Raw genomic sequence first — 18,129 nt, forward strand, 5'->3', positions numbered from 1 at the left:
TGTGGAACCTTATATAGACAGCTGTATACCGTTCCAAATCATGTCAAATCAATTGAATTTACCACAGGTGGACTCCAATCAAGTTGTAGAAAAATCTCAAGGATGATCAATGGAAACACAATGCACTTGAGCTCAATTGTGTCTCATAGTAAATTGTCTTAATACTTACAAGTTATTTTTTTATATTTTCTTTTTATACATTTGCAAATATTTCTAAAAATCTGTTTTCGCTTTGTCATTATGGGGTATTGTGTGTAGATTGCTGAGGGAAAAAACAATTTAATCCATTTTAGAATTAGGTTGTAATGTCACAAAATGTGGAAAAAGTCAAGGGGTCTGAATACTTTCCATAGGCACTGTATATATATTTATTCCGGATATTGCTCGTTCTGATATTTCTTAATTTCTAGATTAGTTTATTTTTCTGGATTATGTGTGTATTGTATTGTTTGTATTGCTAGGTATTACTGCACTGTTGGAGCTAGAAACACAAGCATTTTGCTGCACCTGCGAAATCATCTGTGTACGCAAAAAATAAACTTTGATTTGATTTGTGCAGTGCTAGTAAAGATGTGTCAGATTGGGAATTTAGCCAGGACACCGGGGTTAACACCCCTACTCTTACGATAAGTGCCATGGGATCTTTAATGACCTCAGAGAGTCAGGACTCCCGTTTAACGTCCCATCCGAAAGACGGTACCCTACCTAGGGCAATGTCCCCAATCACTGCCCTGGGGCATTGGGATATTTTTTTAGACCAGAGGAAAGAGTGCCTCCTACTGGCCCTCCAACACCACTTCCAGAAGCATCTGGTCTCCCATCCAGGGACTGACCAGGACCAACCCTGCTTAGCTTCAGAAGCAAGCCAGCAGCGGTATGCAGGGTGGTACTGGGTGTGTACTTACTGTATGTAGACGGTGCGGGAGTCTAGCACGGTGAGGCTGGGAGGCTCCATGCCTCCAGGTGGCTGCTGGGAGGTGAGCAGGGTGACCTGGGAGCTGTTAGAGCAGCCCGCCGCCGTACACACACTTAGCACGAACATATGGGGAGAAAACACACCTAAACCTGCAACACATAAGTTTTTAACAGACACTTCAAAAATGGTTCACACAGAAAGCAACAAGATCTCATAGCTTCCCTTTGAAATTCAACGTATTATGGATGACTGTTTATTGTGTAGTGTTAGGGCAAAAAAACTAAACTTAGTTTGAGGAAGGCTCTGCAAATCAACCGACCTCATACCATCAAGTATCATCAACTATTATCACTGCTTTTTCAATAGCTTTTTAAACGTCTGAAATCAAACTGTATTTGTAGTGATCAGGCTGACAGAAACAGCAGAGACATACATGTTTTCAGTCTGCAGACACTATACCACCCATCATGATTTCCACAATAGGGAAATCAATCAATCACAATAGGACAAGGGGTTGTATAGAATACGCACACACACACACACGCACGCACACACACGCACGCACACACACACGCACGCACACGCACGCGCACACACACAGCGAGCCCACAGTGGGTGGAATTGTTGGTTATTTGTAGTGTTAGGCAGGAAGCAGGGCACCTGACTGAGAGCTTTGTGTTTCAAAGAGACGATGAGGAAATACTCTACAGTCAGAGAGGAAGGAGGGTGAGAGGAGATGAGAGAAAGGAGGAAGGGGGAGAAAGAAAGGGTAGAGAATTGGTCACAGGAGGGAAAGAGGAGAACAAAGAAGGAAGAGAGGTGGAGAGCGAGAGGAGGAAGGGGAGAGAGCAGAGAAGGGAGAGCAGAAAAAAATTAGAACGGGAGAGAGAAAGGAGAAAAGAATGTCAGGGAATCCAAACTCTCAGCAGGGGGTCCACTACAATGCTCTGACAACACACACACACACACACACACACACACACACACACACACACACACACACACACACACACACACAAAATCAGACAGAGGAGAGAAGATAGGGTGGATAAGAGATGGAAGGAATGAGAGGAAGATAACTATAGAGATTGGGGCTGGAATAGACTTACCGCATAGAGAAATCTACCTTAAAACAGATCCTAAATCTGGTGGGAAACACGCTAACATCTCTCCTTCCCTCCTAAACTCTGGACGGACTACTGACATACAGTGAATTGTAGCTACAATTTGTTAATTTACTATCTTTACATTAAGTATAGGTGAAGTGTTTTTATTTTATTTTAGTGCATTCATTTGTATTGTCTATACAGTTAAACATGATGCTACTTCTCCAGACTAGAGATACTGTGTCGGAGAAGACTGTAATACAGCTCTGTGTCTGTAATGGCATTAATCCCATATAATTACCACACTCATAATCCTCATAATCACTATGAACATCAGACACAATGTATTACCACATTACTGATAATACCAGTCTCCGCTATTACCACTCACTATTAACAGCACATCCTACTGTGTGTGTGTGTGTGTGTGTGTGTGTGTGTGTGTGTGTGTGTGTGTGTGTGTGTGTGTGTGTGTGTGTGTGTGTGAGTGAGTGAGTGAGTGAGTGAGTGAGTGAGTGAGTGAGTGAGTGAGTGAGTGAGTGAGAGAGAGAGAAAGAGTGAGTGAGTGTTTGTGTATGTGTGAGAGAGAGTGTGTGTGTGAGTGTCTATGTGTGTGTGTGTGAGTGTCTCTGCGTGTGTGTGTGTGTATGTGTGAGAGATAGTGTGTGTGAGTGTCTATGTGTGTGTGTATGTGTCTATGTGTGTGTGTGTTATTCCCCTGGCAAGTTAGAGATGCTCTGTCTCTTTCAAATGCTAATCCCCCTTTTCATTTTGTTTCTCTTCACTCTTCCCTCTTTCATGTAGCACTCATCCCTCTGCACTGACAGGGAAGCAGTGGCAGGACTATCCACACACGCACACTCTCTCTCTCTCTGTCTCTTCTCTCTCTCTTACTCTCTCCCTCACTCTCTTGCCTCTCTCTCGGTCTTTCTCTCCTCTCACCCGGTCTTTCTCTCCTCTCACCCGGTCTTTCTCTCCTCTCACCCGGTCTAACTCTCCTCTCACCCGGTCTAACTCTCCTCTCACCAGTGATATTGAGGTGTGTATTGTTCCCTTGGTAGAGTAGTTGTCCATTGTGGTATAACAGGTAGTCAGTGATGAGGCCATTGGGTCTGGCAGGGGGACCCCAGTGCACAGCCAGAGAGGAGGGGGTCGACACAGCACTGGGAGGGGACACATCCTCTGGAACTGCAGGGACAGACGAGGACATTACATTTTATAATTGAATAGGACAGAATAAAACAGAATATAATAGAATGGAATAGAATAGAATGGAACAGAATAGAACAGAATATAATAGAATGGAACAGAATAGAACAGAATATAATAGAATGGAACAGAATAGAATGGAACAGAATAGAACAGAATATAATAGAATGGAACAGAATAGAACAGAATATAATAGAATGGAACAGAATAGAATGGAACAGAATAGAACAGAATATAATAGAATGGAACAGAATAGAACATAATATAATAGAATGGAACAGAATAGAACAGAATATAATAGAATGGAACAGAATAGAACAGAATATAATAGAATGGAACAGAATAAAACAGAATATAATAGAATGGAACAGAATAGAACAGAATATAATAGAATGGAACAGAATAGAATGGAACAGAATAGAACAGAATATAATAGAATGGAACAGAATAGAACAGAATATTATAGAATGGAACAGAATAGAATGGAACAGAATAAAACAGAATATAATAGAATGGAACAGAATAGAACAGAATATAATAGAATGGAACAGAATAGAACAGAATATAATAGAATGGAACAGAATAAAACAGAATATAATAGAATGGAACAGAATAGAACAGAATATAATAGAATGGAACAGAATAGAATGGAACAGAATTGAACAGAATATAATAGAATGGAACAGAATAGAACAGAATATAATAGAATGGAACAGAATAGAATGGAACAGAATAGAACAGAATATAATAGAATGGAACAGAATAGAACAGAATATAATAGAATGGAACAGAATAGAATGGAACAGAATAAAACAGAATATAATAGAATGGAACAGAATAGAACATAATATAATAGAATGGAACAGAATAGAATGGAACAGAATAGAATGGAACATAATAAAATAGAGTGGAACTTAGTGTAATAGAATGGAACAGAATAAAATAGAGTGGAACATAATGTAATAGAATAGAACAGAATAAAATAGAGTGGAACATAATGTAATAGAATGGAACAGAATAGAATGGAACAGAATAGAATGGAACAGAATAGAACAGAATATAATAGAATGGAACAGAATAGAACAGAATATAATAGAATGGAACAGAATAGAACATAATATAATAGAATGGAACAGAATAGAACAGAATATAATAGAATGGAACAGAATATAACATAATATAATAGAATGGAACAGAATAAAACAGAATATAATAGAATGGAACAGAATAGAACAGAATATAATAGAATGGAACAGAATAGAACAGAATATAATAGAATGGAACAGAATAGAATGGAACAGAATAGAATGGAACATAATAAAATAGAGTGGAACTTAATGTAATAGAATGGAACAGAATAAAATAGAGTGGAACATAATGTAATAGAACAGAATAAAATAGAGTGGAACATAATGTAATAGAATGGAACAGAATAGAATGGAACAGAATAGAATGGAACAGAATAGAATGGAACAGAATAGAACAGAATATAATAGAATGGAACAGAATAGAACAGAATATAATAGAATGGAACAGAATAGAACATAATATAATAGAATGGAACAGAATAGAACAGAATATAATAGAATGGAACAGAATAGAACATAATATAATAGAATGGAACAGAATAAAACAGAATATAATAGAATGGAACATAATAGAACAGAATATAATAGAATGGAACAGAATAGAACAGAATATAATAGAATGGAACAGAATAGAAGAGAATATTATAGAATGGAACAGAATAGAATGGAACAGAATAAAACAGAATATAATAGAATGGAACAGAATAGAACAGAATATAATAGAATGGAACAGAATAGAACAGAATATAATAGAATGGAACAGAATAGAACAGAATATAATAGAATGGAACAGAATAGAACAGAATATAATAGAATGGAACAGAATAGAATGGAACAGAATAGAACAGAATATAATAGAATGGAACAGAATAGAACAGAATATAATAGAATGGAACAGAATAGAACATAATATAATAGAATGGAACAGAATAGAATGGAACAGAATAGAATGGAACAGAATAAAATAGAGTGGAACATAATGTAATAGAATGGAACAGAATAAAATAGAGTGGAACATAATGTAATAGAATAGAACAGAATAAAATAGAGTGGAACATAATGTAATAGAATGGAACAGAATAGAATGGAACAGAATAGAATGGAACAGAATAGAACAGAATATAATAGAATGGAACAGAATAGAATGGAACAGAATAGAACAGAATATAATAGAATGGAACAGAATAGAACAGAATATAAGAATGGAACATAATATAATAGAATGGAACAGAATAGAACAGAATATAATAGAATGGAACAGAATAGAATGGAACAGAATAGAACAGAATATAATAGAATGGAACAGAATAGAACAGAATATAAGAATGGAACATAATATAATAGAATGGAACAGAATAAAATAGAGTGGAACATAATGTAATAGAATGGAACAGAATAAAATAGAGTGGAACATAATGTAATAGAATGGAACAGAATAAAATAGAGTGGAACATAATGTAATAGAATAGAACAGAATAAAATAGAGTGGAACATAATGTAATAGAATGGAACAGAATAAAATAGAGTGGAACATAATGTAATAGAATGGAACAGAATAAAATAGAGTGGAACATAATGTAATAGAATGGAACAGAATAGAATGGAACAGAATAGAACATAATAAAATAGAGTGGAACATAATGTAATAGAATGGAACAGAATAGAATGGAACAGAATAAAATAGAGTGGAACATAATGTAATAGAATGGAACAGAATAGAATGGAACAGAATAGAACAGAATAAAATAGAGTGGAACATAATGTAATAGAATGGGAACAGAATAAAATAGAGTGGAACATAATGTAATAGAATGGAACAGAATAGAATAGAGTGGAACATAATGTAATAGAATGGAACAGAATAGAATGGAACAGAATAGAACAGAATAAAATAGAGTGGAACATAATGTAATAGAATGGAACAGAATAGAATGGAACAGAATAGAACATAATAAAATAGAGTGGAACATAATGTAATAGAATGGAACAGATTAAAATAGAGTGGAACACAATGTAATAGAATGGAATGTTTTATTTTCTGTGTTGGAGGTAACACGTTACAGTAATAATATTACATTTTGTGGTAACAAGGAATATTAAACCTTTCCACTGCTAGAAACAAGAGGTCTTCACGGATCCACCTGTACCCGAATATCCCAGACCCAATCCAGATGTCACAGGTCTGGGTCAGATCTGATTGTCACTTGTCTCGGGTATGTGTAATTTTAACTAACTTGTCCGGAAGGACCCATACAGATCCGAACGCGACTGCTGCAGTGGAGAGAGAGAGAATTTGGATAATTTTTGCTGCTGCTCGTTGCTTTCACGAGAGTGGCGCATGTAGATTGTTGTTGTTGGCCAATCATAAGTCATCAAAGAGGCAATAGGCTACAGTCAACCCTCCGTGTGGCGCAAAAGTGAGGCGATATCTAATCAATGAAGGATGGAATTAAAAGTTCAAGGCGAAGAACAGGCTAAAACCACTAAGAACAGGTAGGCTGCTACTTTATATTCTGAGTTGTTGTTGTTTGTAACTGTGTAGGACAAGAAACCGCATGCAGCCTAAATTAGCCTAGCTAGCTAGCTTAACTAGCTTCTCCCAGTTTGATGCAGTCAAGACAGTTAGTACGTCATCATAGGGGATGATAAATAACCTGGCTATGACAGCTAGTCAACTATAGCGCGAGTCGGCTTGTTTGGTTGCTGTCTCTCGTCTCTGCCTCGTCTCTGTTCCCTATGTCACTTGCTCACACTCACAGTAGCGCACACTCACACACAAGCATGGCGCCTGCTTGAGCCTCACCTGTCTCTACATCCTCTCCTACGGTTAATACAGTAGCCTACACACAAGCATGGCACCTGCTAGAGCCTCACCTGTCTCTACATCCTCTCCAACGGTTAATACAGTAGCCTACACACAAGCATGGCGCCTGCTAGAGCCTCACCTGTCTCTACATCCTCTCCTACGGTTAATACAGTAGCCTACACACAAGCATGGCACCTGCTAGAGCCTCACCTGTCTCTACATCCTCTCCTACGGTTAATACAGTAGCCTACACACAAGCATGGCGCCTGCTAGAGCCTCACCTGTCTCTACATCCTCTTCTACGGTTAATACAGTAGCCTACACACAAGCATGGTGCCTGCTAGAGCCTCACCTGTCTCTACATCCTCTCCTAAGGTTAATACAGTAGCCTACACACAAGCATGGCACCTGCTAGAGCCTCACCTGTCTCTACATCCTCTTCTACGGTTAATACAGTAGCCTACACACAAGCATGGCGCCTGCTAGAGCCTCACCTGTCTCTACATCCTCTCCTACGGTTAATACAGTAGCCTACACACAAGCATGGCGCCTGCTAGAGCCTCACCCGTCTCTACATCCTCTTCTACGGTTAATACAGTAGCCTACACACAAGCATGGCGCCTGCTAGAGCCTCACCTGTCTCTACATCCTCTCCAACGGTTAATACAGTAGCCTACACACAAGCATGGCGCCTGCTAGAGCCTCACCTGTCTCTACATCCTCTCCTACGGTTAATACAGTAGCCTACACACAAGCATGGTGCCTGCTAGAGCCTCACCTGTCTCTACATCCTCTCCAACGTGCTTTATCAGCTACGGTTAATATAGTGGCTTAAAAATCGACGTTTCTGCTGCTTCCCTCACTCGGAACGGATCCGACTAGGTTCATACGGAACAGGTCTAGTTTTCCTCGGGTCCGTTCAGAATAGGTCTCTATATTTAAAAACATGTATTTATGCATATTTGGTCCGGATGGGTAAGCCCCAGGCCCATTCATTTCGAAACAGGTCAAATGTTTTGGAATCGTGAAGGCCTCGATGTCCAATCGTCCAACATCCCCGAAACTTGACCACTGCTGCTGAGGATGACTGTAGACCTATCTCATCCAAACATCCAAAGTTTGATTCTAATGGTTCAGGAGGACAGCCTGTAACCCAGGGAGAGCTGAACCAGCTTGGAGCTGGGTATATAGCAGAGGAAATGTTGCCCTTATCCACAGTAGAATATGTCACTATCAGCCTAATTGTGTTGGTGTACAGGCCTACGGAACGTAATGTTGACATTGTTTACATTGAGTGAGGACGTGCACTGTTTTGGGTGTAACGAAAAAGTTGTTTAACGAGTAGCCTAATGAATTACGTTACCCAGGGAGTAAGATGGAAAGTAATTAATTACTGATAAAATAAATAACGAGTAATAGCTAAGTGATATATAAAACATTTTGGAGTAACGGCCCACAACACTGTTATTTTCACTATATGATCCAGGGTGTTTGATCCCAAATACCATGTCAGGGGTGTGTGTGTGTCTGTGTGTGTGTTCTTGTCTGTGTCTGTGTGTGTCTGTGTGTGTGTGTGTGTGTGTGTGTCTGTGTGTGTGTGTGTTTTGTCTGTGTGTGTGTGTGTGTGTGTGTTTGAGTGTGTGTGTTTGTCTGTTTGTGTGTGTGTGTTTATGTCTCAAATCAAATCAAATCAAATTTTATTTGTCACATACACATGGTTAGCAGATGTTAATGCGAGTGTAGCGAAATGCTTGTGCTTCTAGTTCCGACAATGCAGTAATAACCAACAAGTAATCTAACTAACAATTCCAAAACGACTGTCTTGTACACAGTGTAAGGGGATAAAGAATATGTACATAAGGATATATGAATGAGTGATGGTACAGAGCAGCATAGGCAAGATACAGTAGATGGTATCGAGTACAGTATATACATATGAGATGAGTATGTAAACAAAGTGGCATAGTTAAAGTGGCTAGTGATACATGTATTACATAAGGATACAGTACAGAGAGTACAGAGTACAGAGTATAGAGTACAGTATATACGTATGCATATGAGATGAATAATGTAGGGTAAGTAACATTATATAAGGTAGCATTGTTTAAAGTGGCTAGTGATATATTTACATCATTTCCCATCAATTCCCATTATTAAAGTGGCTGGAGTTGAGTCAGTGTCAGTGTGTTGGCAGCAGCCACTCAATGTTAGTGGTGGCTGTTTAACAGTCTGATGGCCTTGAGATAGAAGCTGTTTTTCAGTCTCTCGGTCCCAGCTTTGATGCACCTGTACTGACCTCGCCTTCAGGATGATAGCGGGGTGAACAGGCAGTGGCTCTGGTGGTTGATGTCCTTGATGATCTTTATGGCCTTTCTGTAACATCGGGTGGTGTAGGTGTCCTGGAGGGCAGGTAGTTTGCACCCAGTGATGCGTTGTGCAGACCTCACTACCCTCTGGAGAGCCTTACGGTTGAGGGCGGAGCAGTTGCCGTACCAGGCGGTGATACAGCCCGCCAGGATGCTCTCGATTGTGCATCTGTAGAAGTTTGTGAGTGCTTTGGTGACAAGCCGAATTTCTTCAGCCTCCTGAGGTTGAAGAGGCGCTGCAGCGCCTTCTTCACAATGCTGTCTGTGTGAGTGGACCAATTCAGTTTGTCTGTGATGTGTATGCCGAGGAACTTAAAACTTGCTACCCTCTCCACTACTGTTCCATCGATGTGGATAGGGGGGTGTTCCCTCTGCTGTTTCCTGAAGTCCACAATCATCTCCTTAGTTTTGTTGACGTTGAGTGTGAGGTTATTTTCCTGACACCACACTCCGAGGGCCCTCACCTCCTCCCTGTAGGCCGTCTCGTCGTTGTTGGTAATCAAGCCTACCACTGTTGTGTCGTCCGCAAACTTGATGATTGAGTTGGAGGCGTGCGTGGCCACGCAGTCGTGGGTGAACAGGGAGTACAGGAGAGGGCTCAGAACGCACCCTTGTGGGGCCCCAGTATTGAGGATCAGCGGGGAGGAGATGTTGTTGCCTACCCTCACCACCTGGGGGCGGCCCGTCAGGAAGTCTAGTACCCAGTTGCACAGGGCGGGGTCGAGACCCAGGGTCTCGAGCTTGATGACGAGCTTGGAGGGTACTATGGTGTTGAATGCCGAGCTGTAGTCAATGAACAGCATTCTCACATAGGTATTCCTCTTGTCCAGATGGGTTAGGGCAGTGTGCAGTGTGGTTGAGATTGCATCGTCTGTGGACCTATTTGGGCGGTCAGCAAATTGGAGTGGGTCTAGGGTGTCAGGTAGGGTGGAGGTGATATGGTCCTTGACTAGTCTCTCAAAGCACTTCATGATGACGGAAGTGAGTGCTAGTTGTTTAGGTCAGTTAACTTAGCTTTCTTGGGAACAGGAACAATGGTGGCCCTCTTGAGGCATGTGGGAACAGCAGACTGGTATAGGGATTGATTGAATATGTCCGTAAACACACCGGCCAGCTGGTCTGCGCATGCTCTGAGGGCGCGGCTGGGGATGCCGTCTGGGCCTGCAGCCTTGCGAGGCTTAACACGTTTAAATGTCTTACTCACCTCGGCTGCAGTGAAGGAGAGACTGCATGTTTTCGTTGCAGGCCGTGTCAGTGGCACTGTATTGTCCTCAAAGCGGGCAAAAAAGTTATTTAGTCTGCCTGGGAGCAAGACATCCTGGTCCGTGACTGGGCTGGATTTCTTCCTGTAGTCCGTGATTGACTGTAGACCCTGCCACATGCCTCTTGTGTCTGAGCCGTTGAATTGAGATTCTACTTTGTCTCTGTACTGACGCTTAGCTTGTTTGATAGCCTTGCGGAGGGAATAGCTGCACTGTTTGTATTCGGTCATGTTACCAGACACCTTGCCCTGATTAAAAGCAGTGGTTCGTGCTTTCAGTTTCACGCGAATGCTGCCATCAATCCACGGTTTCTGGTTAGGGAATGTTTTAATCGTTGCTATGGGAACGACATCTTCAACGCACGTTCTAATGAACTCGCACACCGAATCAGCGTATTCGTCAATATTGTTATCTGACGCAATACGAAACATGTCCCAGTCCACGTGATGGAAGCAGTCTTGGAGTGTGGAGTCAGCTTGGTCGGACCAGCGTTGGACAGACCTCAGCGTGGGAGCCTCTTGTTTTAGTTTCTGTCTGTAGGCAGGGATCAACAAAATGGAGTCGTGGTCAGCTTTTCCGAAAGGGGGGCGGGGCAGGGCCTTATATGCGTCGCGGAAGTTAGAGTAACAATGATCCAATGTCTTTCCACCCCTGGTTGCGCAATCGATATGCTGATAAAATTTAGGGAGTCTTGTTTTCAGATTAGCCTTGTTAAAATCCCCAGCTACAATGAATGCAGCCTCCGGATAAATGGTTTCCAGTTTGCAAAGAGTTAAATAAAGTTCGTTCAGAGCCATCGATGTGTCTGCTTGGGGGGGGATATATACGGCTGTGATTATAATCGAAGATAATTCTCTTGGTAGATAATGCGGTCTACATTTGATTGTGAGGAATTCTAAATCAGGTGAACAGAAGGATTTGAGTTCCTGTATGTTTCTTTCATCACACCATGTCACGTTAGCCATAAGGCATACGCCCCCGCCCCTCTTCTTACCAGAAAGATGTTTGTTTCTGTCTGCGCGATGCGTGGAGAAACCCGTTGGCTGCACCGCCTCGGATAGCGTCTCTCCAGTGAGCCACGTTTCCGTGAAGCAAAGAACGTTACAGTCTCTGATGTCCCTCTGGAATGCTACCCTTGCTCGGATTTCATCAACCTTGTTGTCAAGAGACTGGACATTGGCAAGAAGAATGCTAGGGAGTGGTGCACAATGTGCCCGTCTCCGGAGTCTGACCAGAAGACCGCCTCGTTTCCCTCTTTTTCGGAGTCGTTTTTTTGGGTCGCTGCATGGGATCCACTCCGTTGTCCTGTTTGTAAGGCAGAACACAGGATCCGCGTCGCGAAAAACATATTCTTGGTCGTACTGATGGTGAGTTGACGCTGATCTTATATTCAGTAGTTCTTCTCGACTGTATGTAATGAAACCTAAGATGACCTGGGGTACTAATGTAAGAAATAACAAGTAAAAAAACAAAAAACTGCATAGTTTCCTAGGAACGCGAAGCGAGGCGGCCATCTCTGTCGGCGCCGGAAGTATGTCTGTGTGTGTGTGTGTGTGAATGTTGTGTAAATGTGTGTGTGAATGTGTGTGTGTGAATGTGTGTGTGTGTGTGTGTGTGTGAATGTTCTGTAAATGTGTATGTGAAAGTGTGTGGATGAATGTGTGTATAGATGTGTGTGTGTGTGTTTTTGTCTGTGTGTGTGTGTTTAAATGTGTGTGTGAATATGTGTGTAAGTGTGTGTGTGTGTGTGTGTGTGTGTGTGTGTGTGTGTGTGTGTGTGTGTGTGTGTGTGAATGTGTGTGTGAGTGAATGTGTGTGTGTGTGGGTGAGAGACAGAAACAGAGTCTAGCTGTTACTCCGGTCTCTCCTGACAGAGAACAATGTTTAAATTTCACTCGGCGAGAATCGATACTATAATCTCTCTTTTTGTAATCACGTCCACATCAAATTGATTTTCCTACTGCACACTGACCCCTACCGTCATATTAGCTCTTAAACAAGGCTATATAGCTCAACCTAGATTAATGGACGACAGCCTGAAAAACTGCCTGCATAGCTCACTGTACAGCCGTGGAGGGCTCAGGACCCCCCTATACCTGCCTGCTCCAAACTCAGTGTTAGCTAGACTAGAGGGCTACTCAGCCGTGTGATGCTGTGCTGGTGTTAGCTAGACTAGAGGGCTACTCAGCCGTGTGACGCTGTGCTGGTGTTATCTAGAATAGAGGGCTACTCAGCCGTGTGACGCTGTGCTGGTGTTAGCTAGACTCTAGAGGGCTACTCAGCCGTGTGACGCTGTGCTGGTGTTAGCTAGACTAGAGGGCTACTCAGCCGTGTGACGCTGTGCTGGTGTTATCTAGAATAGAGGGCTACTCAGCCGTGTGACGCTGTGCTGGTGTTATCTAGAATAGAGGGCTACTCAGCCGCGTGACGCTGTGCTGGTGTTAGCTAGACTAGAGGGCTACTCAGCCGCGTTACGCTGTGCTGGTGTTATCTAGAATAGAGGGCTACTCAGCCGCGTGACGCTGTGCTGGTGTTAGCTAGACTAGAGGGCTACTCAGCCGCGTGACGCTGTGCTGGTGTTATCTAGAATAGAGGGCTACTCAGCCGCGTGGCGCTGTGCTGGTGTTAGCTAGACTCTAGAGGGCTACTCAGCCGCGTGACGCTGTGCTGGTGTTATCTAGAATAGAGGGCTACTCAGCCGCGTGGCGCTGTGCTGGTGTTAGCTAGACTCTAGAGGGCTACTCAGCCGCATGGTGCTGTGCTGGTGTTAGCTAGACTCTAGAGGGCTACTCAGCCGCGTGATGCTGTGCTGGTGTTAGCTAGACTAGAGGGCTACTCAGCCGCGTGACGCTGTGCTGGTGTTAGCTAGACTCTAGAGGGCTACTCAGCCGCGTGACGCTGTGCTGGTGTTAGCTAGACTAGAGGGCTACTAAGCCGCGTGACGCTGTGCTGGTGTTAGCTAGACTCTAGAGGGCTACTCAGCCGCGTGATGCTGTGCTGGTGTTAGCTAGACTAGAGGGCTTCTCAGCCATGTGATGCTGTGCTGGTGTTAGCTAGACTAGAGGGCTACTCAGCCTCGTGACGCTGTGCTGGTGTTAGCTAGACTAGAGGGCTACTCAGCCGCGTGACGCTGTGCTGGTGTTAGCTAGACTCTAGAGGGCTACTCAACCGCGTGACGCTGTGCTGGTGTTAGCTAGACTCTAGAAGGCTACTAAGCCGCGTGACGCTGTGCTCGTGTTAGCTAGACTCTAGAGGGCTACTCAGCCGCGTGATGCTGTGCTGGTGTTAGCTAGACTCTAGAAGGCTACTCGGCCGTGTGACGCTGTGCTCGTGTTAGCTAGACTAGAGGGCTACTCAGCCGCATGACGCTGTGCTGGTGTTAGCTAGACTCTAGAGGGCTACTCAGCGATGTGACGCTGTGACGGTTTTAGCTAGACTCTAGAGGGCTACTCAGCGATGTGACGCTGTGCTCGTGTTAGCTAGACTCTAGAGGGCTCCTCAGCCGCGTGACGCTGTGCTGGTGTTGGCTAGACTCTAGAGGGCTACTCAGCCGCGTGACGCTGTGTTCTTGTTAGCTAGACTAGAGGGCTACTCAGCGATGTGACGCTGTGCTGGTGTTAGCTAGACTCTAGAGGGCTACTCAGCCGCGTGACGCTGTGTTCTTGTTAGCTAGACTAGAGGGCTACTCAGCGATGTGATGCTGTGCTCTTGTTAGCTAGACTCTAGAGGGCTACTCAGCCGCGTGACGCTGTGTTCTTGTTAGCTAGACTAGAGGGCTACTCAGCGATGTGACGCTGTGCTGGTGTTAGCTAGACTCTAGAGGGCTACTCAGCCGCGTGGCGCTGTGCTCTTGTTAGCTAGACTAGAGGGCTACTCAGCCGCGTGACGCTATGCTCTTGTTAGCTAGACTAGAGGGCTACTAAGCCGCGTGGCGTTCTGCTCTTGTTAGCTAGACTAGAGGGCTACTTAGCCGCGTGACGCTGTGCTCTTGTTAGCTAGACTAGAGGGCTACTTAGCCGCGTGGCGTTGTGCTCTTGTTAGCTAGACTAGAGGGCTACTCAGCCACGTGACGCTGTGCTCTTGTTAGCTAGACTAAAGGGCTACTTAGCCGCGTGACGCTGTGCTGGTGTTAGCTAGACTAGAGGGCTACTTAGCCGCATGGCGTTGTGCTCTTGTTAGCTAGACTAGAGGGCTACTCAGCCACGTGACGCTGTGCTCTTGTTAGCTAGACTAAAGGGCTACTTAGCCGCGTGACGCTGTGCTGGTGTTAGCTAGACTAGAGGGCTACTTAGCCGCGTGGCGTTGTGCTCTTGTTAGCTAGACTAGAGGGCTACTTAGCCGCGTGACGCTGTGCTCTTGTTAGCTAGACTAGAGGGCTACTTAGCCGCGTGGAGTTGTGCTCTTGTTAGCTAGACTAGAGGGCTACTTAGCCGCGTGACGCTGTGCTCTTGTTAGCTAGACTCTAGAGGGCTACTCAGCCACGTGACGCTGTGCTCTTGTTAGCTAGACTAGAGGGCTACTCAGCTGCGTGACGCTGTGCTGGTGCATTAGCTCTACAACTATGAGATAGGTACTGTACTAGAGAGAGAGAGATAGAGAGCAGCCAGCTTTATCAGACCATCAGACGGAGGGGTATACTCAGCCATGACAATTAATCTGTCTTTATTCCCGCTGTTTGTTTTAGCCCCCCCTATTCTCTCTCTGGTGCGTTCTTTCCCTCTTGTTCTGTCTTTCTCCCCCCTCTGAAAAGAAAAGTGTTTATTATTTCTTAATGTCTTCTCCACTGTTCAATCAACTAGTCTCCTCCCCCCACCACCAGAGTAGTGAACCATTTATATTTTAGTGTTTTAGCAGACACTCTTATACAGAGCAACTTACAGTTAGTGAGAACATACATTTTCAAACCTTCAACCCTGGCTCTACGAACTGAGCTGCACGAGACTAGATCCCTGGATAATAGAAGGCAGGATTCCAGTGCGTGCGTGTGTGTTCCATTAATCTTCTCTAGCTGCCTGCTGTAATGACAGGCCTGCTGCCGGAACAATGGCCGAGGAATTAAAGAGGACATTGAGCAGTATTAGAGGAGTTAGGGATGCAGCACATTAAGGATAGAGCTGGTTTCATCTCTACTAACCTCTATATACCTCTATATACCTCTGCCATTCCATAATGCTTAGAAACCTTATCTACGTGTATGCAGTTATTATTGAACACCTCTATTCAACATATACACACTTATTCATTAACTGACACTCACTCCTGAACTATAACACACATATTCACTAAGTAGCTCATACTCCAATTCAACCACCTTCACAGACCCACATTCACTTAACCTGAATAATATAAACTCCTACCAAACCACCTTCTTTGGACAATACTACTTAGACGTTAATATTCCTTGACACTGAAAAACCACACCCACATACCGACCAGTACATTAACGAGAACACACTCACTCCTTAACCCGAACTGACCCCTGGAGGCTAATCTAACCATCCACAACTCCAGCTCTTATACACTCTATACACAGCTCGCCACTAAATTCTTATACACACCCCTCCTTCCACACAAACACACACATCCATTCAAACAGCCTCCTCCTAAGCGATGGAGTGATTACAGTTTTAGTGTCAATGTATCATTAAGAAAGAGTCTAGTGGTTCTAGTTAAATGACGCTCGCTGAACACGCTTCATCCTGGTTTTAACATTCATCAGATGAGAGAGAGAGAGTGTGTGTGTGTGTGTGTGTGTGTGTGTGTGTGTGTGCGTGATTGTACCCTCTTCTGGAGTGGTGATGCTCCAACTCACGTCTCCATCTCTACTGTCGTCACGGGGACTCTCGGTACAGCCAGCCCAGGTGCACGCTGTAACCGTGACAACGTAGCGTGTAAACGGAGTCAGACCCTCCAACAGGCCTAAACAGAGAGACAGAGAAAGAGAGAGAAAGAAAGAAAGAAAGAGGGAAATAGGCACAGCCAAAACAAAGAGAGGGAGAGAGAGAGAGGGAGAGGGGGAGAGAGAGAGAGACAGGGAGAGGGGAAGAGAGAGACAGGGAGTGAGAGAGGGAGAGGGGGAGAGAGAGAGACAGGGAGAGAGTGAGAGAGAGACGGAGAGAGAGATGGAGAAGGGGAGAGAGAGAGAGAGAGAGAGACAGGGAGAGAGAGAGGGAGAGAGTGAGAGTGTGAGAGAGTGTGAGAGAGTGTGAGAGAATGGGGACAAGCGGGCAGGGAGTCAATTGTCACCCTTTTCTTTTCCAAATTTCAAGCCTTCCTCCTCTTCTGTGCAGACTAGAGTGGTGTTCTGTAGGCCCAATGTGTAGGCTTTCCAAACACTCTTAATAGGCACCAGCTTTATTATCAAATACTGATATCTAGCACATAACTCACACAGCGAAGAGAGAGACAGAGAGAGAGAGAGAGATGAGGGGGAACAGGGAAAGGGGAAAGAGATGAAAGAAGAAGGTAGAGATATATAGCAGAAAGAGAGCAGTAGAGAGTGAGGGGGATCAGCTAATAGCCAGAGTGACTCCTGCTACACCCTTACTCCCTTCTTCCTGTCCTCCGCTCCCCCTCTTTCTCTTCCTCTGGTTTTCAAGGGTATTCCCCCAGGGGAGTGCCCTCTCCTCTCTCTAGATGTATAGATACCAGAGGAGAGGAGACCCAGGCAGGCAGGCTGTGTGGGCCCAGAGTGTCAGTGTTGTCCAGGTATAAATAGGAGCAGGCAGACACACAGGGGCCGATCCTCTTTCTGCAACCTGAGAGGCCTCAGACAGATAAACACTGCCAGCTTCCTTTGAAGCACAATAAATATAAAATCCCCCCTTTCTTTTTCTCTCATGTGTTTCTTGTCTTTCTTTTTCTTTTTCCCTGACATGTTTCCTCTCTCTCTCTCAGGTCTGTGTGAAATTCCTGCAATATAAATATAATTCCGGTGCATTCAATATGTAGGGTCATTAGTGGTCCTCCTCTCTCTCTGCTAGAGTTTCAGTTTCACCCCTCTCTCCCCTGTATAAATAGGCTACTTTCTCCAGGACCCCGCAGGCTGTAAATTACACACAGTAAGACCAGAGAAAGCGCTCGCGTTTAATTAATTTTTACAGTTAAAAATCACCAGGATTTATTTATTAAATTCATCATCATCTGAAACATAGAGGCTCCTGTTGGAAGGGGTCGACCGTGGGGAGGAAGAGAGGGAAGAGGTGGTGAGGGAGATCTGAAACATAGAGGCTCCTGTTGGAAGGGGTCGACCGAGGGGAGGAAGAGAGGGAAGAGGTGGTGAGAGGGAGATCTTTGAGAGATCTTTGAGTGGCTATCTGGCTCGCGCCAGATAGATGGCTGTCGTGTTGACTGGGCCGTGGGACAACCGGCGCAAA

At 44.1% G+C, this 18,129-nt stretch overlaps 1 protein-coding gene across 1 annotated transcript in view; it reads right to left on the minus strand.

The window, feature by feature from the left end:
• The window catches only part of ush2a (Usher syndrome 2A (autosomal recessive, mild)), a 486,438-nt gene that overhangs the window by 272,188 nt on the left and 196,121 nt on the right, over positions 1–18,129 (minus strand). The window contains exons 35-37 of the mRNA XM_036955034.1: positions 16,535–16,672; positions 3,049–3,210; positions 906–1,065 (exon numbers count right to left, since the gene is read on the minus strand). Of these exons, the coding sequence (XP_036810929.1) occupies positions 906–1,065; positions 3,049–3,210; positions 16,535–16,672 (460 nt within the window). The remainder of the gene's footprint in view (positions 1–905; positions 1,066–3,048; positions 3,211–16,534; positions 16,673–18,129) is intronic.

This window comes from Oncorhynchus mykiss, chromosome 19, assembly GCF_013265735.2.
Source record: "Oncorhynchus mykiss isolate Arlee chromosome 19, USDA_OmykA_1.1, whole genome shotgun sequence".
In the NCBI taxonomy this organism is placed as follows: Eukaryota; Metazoa; Chordata; class Actinopteri; order Salmoniformes; family Salmonidae; genus Oncorhynchus; species Oncorhynchus mykiss.